This window comes from Chinchilla lanigera, unplaced genomic scaffold (genome assembly GCF_000276665.1).
Source record: "Chinchilla lanigera isolate Chin_1 unplaced genomic scaffold, ChiLan1.0 scaffold00009, whole genome shotgun sequence".
NCBI classification, from domain to species: Eukaryota; Metazoa; Chordata; class Mammalia; order Rodentia; family Chinchillidae; genus Chinchilla; species Chinchilla lanigera.
The window spans coordinates 28,695,683-28,698,680 of NW_004955410.1; the positions used below are offsets into that span (position 1 = coordinate 28,695,683).

Genomic DNA, 2,998 nt, shown 5'->3' on the forward strand with positions numbered 1-2,998 from the left:
ATCTGTTCTGTTCTGTAAGTGTAATCAGTCATACTATCCAGAAAAGTGAGTATAGAACTTAAGATCAAAGTCTGTGTGGTTCTATAAGTGGTTCCTATGTACCCACAGTGTGATTACTGCCTCACTGAGAATTCCCCCCTATTTACTCTCCTGGCTTCTTTCCAAACATCATTCTCAGTTGCCTTTTCATTTCCCTACAAATCTTGTTATCAGATTTTTAATCATTTTTATGCCCACCACTGAGTTTGGGAAAGTCTTCACTTCAGTTCAGACATCAAGGCTCAGAGAAGGCAATAAAAGTATTTATGCAGAAACAGAAATAACCTTGTCACAAGGTTTTTATTTTGAAATTAATTTCTCAAGTTTCACGTAAGTAGATTTGTATAAAGTCCATGGGGGAAATCCAAAGAGTTTTTGTTTTTTTTTTGGTACCAGGAATCGAATTCATGGCCTTGCTTTTGCCAGGCAAGCGCTGTGCCACCGAGCTGTGTGTCTGGCCCAGGAAATACAAAGGGAAACTATCTCTCATTAAATGTCAATTTTCTCAGTATTTAAAATGTGTATAAAAGCAACAATTTAGTTCATGGTACCAAAGAAACAGATGGAGGGAGGAAGGCAGCAAGATGGTGCCGAAAAGCACTATGGTTTGTGTGGGCAACAGTGAGTATATGTGCAGTGGCGCCTTCCTGCCCACTCAGCTGCAGACCAGCAGGATGCTCTCAAGGCAGTGCGTCACTCAAAGACCCCCAGCAACCCTGAGAGCAACATGGGCCTCATCACACTGGCCAGTGACTGTGAAGTGCTGACCATCCTCGCCCCGGACACCGGCTGCATCCTCTCCAAGCTCCACACTGTCCAACCAACCCAAGGGCAAGGTCACCTTCTGCACTGGTATCCATGTGGCCCACGTGGCTCTGAATCAGAGAGAGGGCAAGAATCACAAGATGTTCATCATTGCCTTTGTGGGGAGCTCTATGGAGGACAATGAGAAGAATTTGGTGAAACTGGCTAACCACCTTAAGAAAGAGAAAGTGAATGTTGGTACCAATTTTGGGGAAGAAGCGGAGAACACAGAGAGGCTCACAGCCCTGGTGAGCACACTGAATGGCAAAGATGGCACCAGTTCTCATCTGGTGACAGTGCCTCCTGGGCCCAGAGCTGGTGCGCTCCTCAGGTCTCCCATTCTGGATGGCAAGGGTGCCATGCTGGGGCTTGGTGCCAGTGACTTTGAATTTGGAGTGGATCCCAGTGCTGATCCTGAGCTGGCCCTGGCCCTTCATGTTTCTGTGGAAGAGCAGCAGCAGCAGCGGGAGGAGGAAATGGGGGAGGCAGCCACAGCCTCTGCAGCTGAGGCTGGGATCGCTACCACGGGGACTGAAGACTTCGACGATGCCCAGCTGAAGATGACCACTGGCCAGCAGGAGTTTAGCTGTACCGGACTCCCTGTATAACAGGGAATATAACAGGGAGTTATTACAGCGGTATAACAGGGAGTTATACAGGGAGTATAACAGTATAACAGGGAGTTATAACAGCAGTATAACAGAGGAAGAGAGCACTTATGCCACGCAGATGTCCCTGCATGGAGCACAGTTCAGTCAGGCAGAGTCAGCTGGCAAGGATGCCAGTTCAGCCAAGGGCACCTCCAAGCCAGCCAAGGAGGGTGATAATGAGGTGATGCAGGACCCAGAGTTCCTTCAGAGTGTCCTAGAGAACCTTCCAGGCATGGATCCTAACAATGAAACCTTCGGAAGTGCCATGGGCTCCCTGGCCTCCCAGGCCACCAAGGATGGCAAGAAGGACAAGAAGGAGGAAGACAAGAAGTGAGTCTGGAGGGGAAGGGTACTCTGTGCCTGCCCGGGGGACTGTGAGGGGTGGGTGGGGCAGGATACAGGGTTAAATGTGTCCTCTGTAACCCTTACAGCCTAAATAAAGCTTAGTAAGGGTTTTTCCTTTTTTGGTTTAAAAAAAAAAAAGAAACAGGATCATGTTCCCTTTAGAAACAACTGTTGATCATTTTGGTACTTGGTATGGTTCAGTCAACTTCTCTTAATAGTTGTGGAATGTGAAAGTGCTTATATAAGATTATGAAAAACCTTTTTTTCTTCTGAGAGTCTCTATCATATGCAAACAAGGTGATATGTCTCTGCATGCTACTGCTGCTAAACTGTGAACAAAATAAAGGGGAAAAAAGACTTAGATAATACATCTAAGATGCTGGCTGAGTGAAATATCAAGTAGATTCACATCTTGCCTTGTCCATGTCAACCAATCAATGACACTTGAACCTGGGATGACCAGGTCAACCTGCTACCTCTCCTACTAAGTGGAAGAGAGAATGCATAGATCGCCTCTCAGAATGACAATCACGACTTGCAGCTATAGTAATTCCACCAACCCTGGTCATTGTCTTGCTTAGCAAGAGTCTTCCTGTGCTCCCACAGTTAAATACCAGCTCCCTCAGATCTTCACACAAGGGAAACAAAAAGCCTTTGGGATATCAATTCCCTGGTGACCAGGTCTGATTAGAATTGAATTTCTTTCTGCTTAGAACAAGTTTTTTTGTTTTTTGGGTTTTTTTTTTTTTGTTTTTTTGTTTTTTTTTTTTTAGGATTATAGTAAATGAAGTCTTTGAGTGTACTGTGTTCTTTCATTTGCATATAAATGAATATGAATATGAATGTGGTCAATAGATAGACTTCTGCCATCTTCTTCCTACTCTAACCCATCCCAGTGACATTTATTTTTGTTTTTTTAATGATTCAGGCTTGAATGTCCTCACAAAATATAAATCCATCATATTCTTGTTTGGGATCAATACCACATATTTACTGTAAATTTGTCATGCTTTCATATGTGTACTTGTTTTAGCCTGTAATCCTTAAATTTGCTCTGGAGATTTGGAGATTTGATCAAATCCCCAAGATCAAAAGCCTTAAAATTTTTGTTTGCATTTACATGCAAAGCTTACAAAGTTCTCAAGAGGGAAATGGTGGTA

General features: G+C 44.1%; 1 protein-coding gene across 1 annotated transcript; it reads left to right on the top strand.

Moving 5' to 3' along the window:
- The first annotated feature begins 623 nt into the window (after positions 1 to 623).
- Positions 624 to 1,827, top strand: LOC102029272 (26S proteasome non-ATPase regulatory subunit 4-like). Its single transcript, XM_013510608.1, is given in 4 exon segments — positions 624 to 702; positions 705 to 856; positions 858 to 1,446; positions 1,529 to 1,827. Coding segments are annotated over 4 exon segments (1,119 nt in total).
- The last annotated feature ends 1,171 nt before the right edge of the window (positions 1,828 to 2,998 follow it).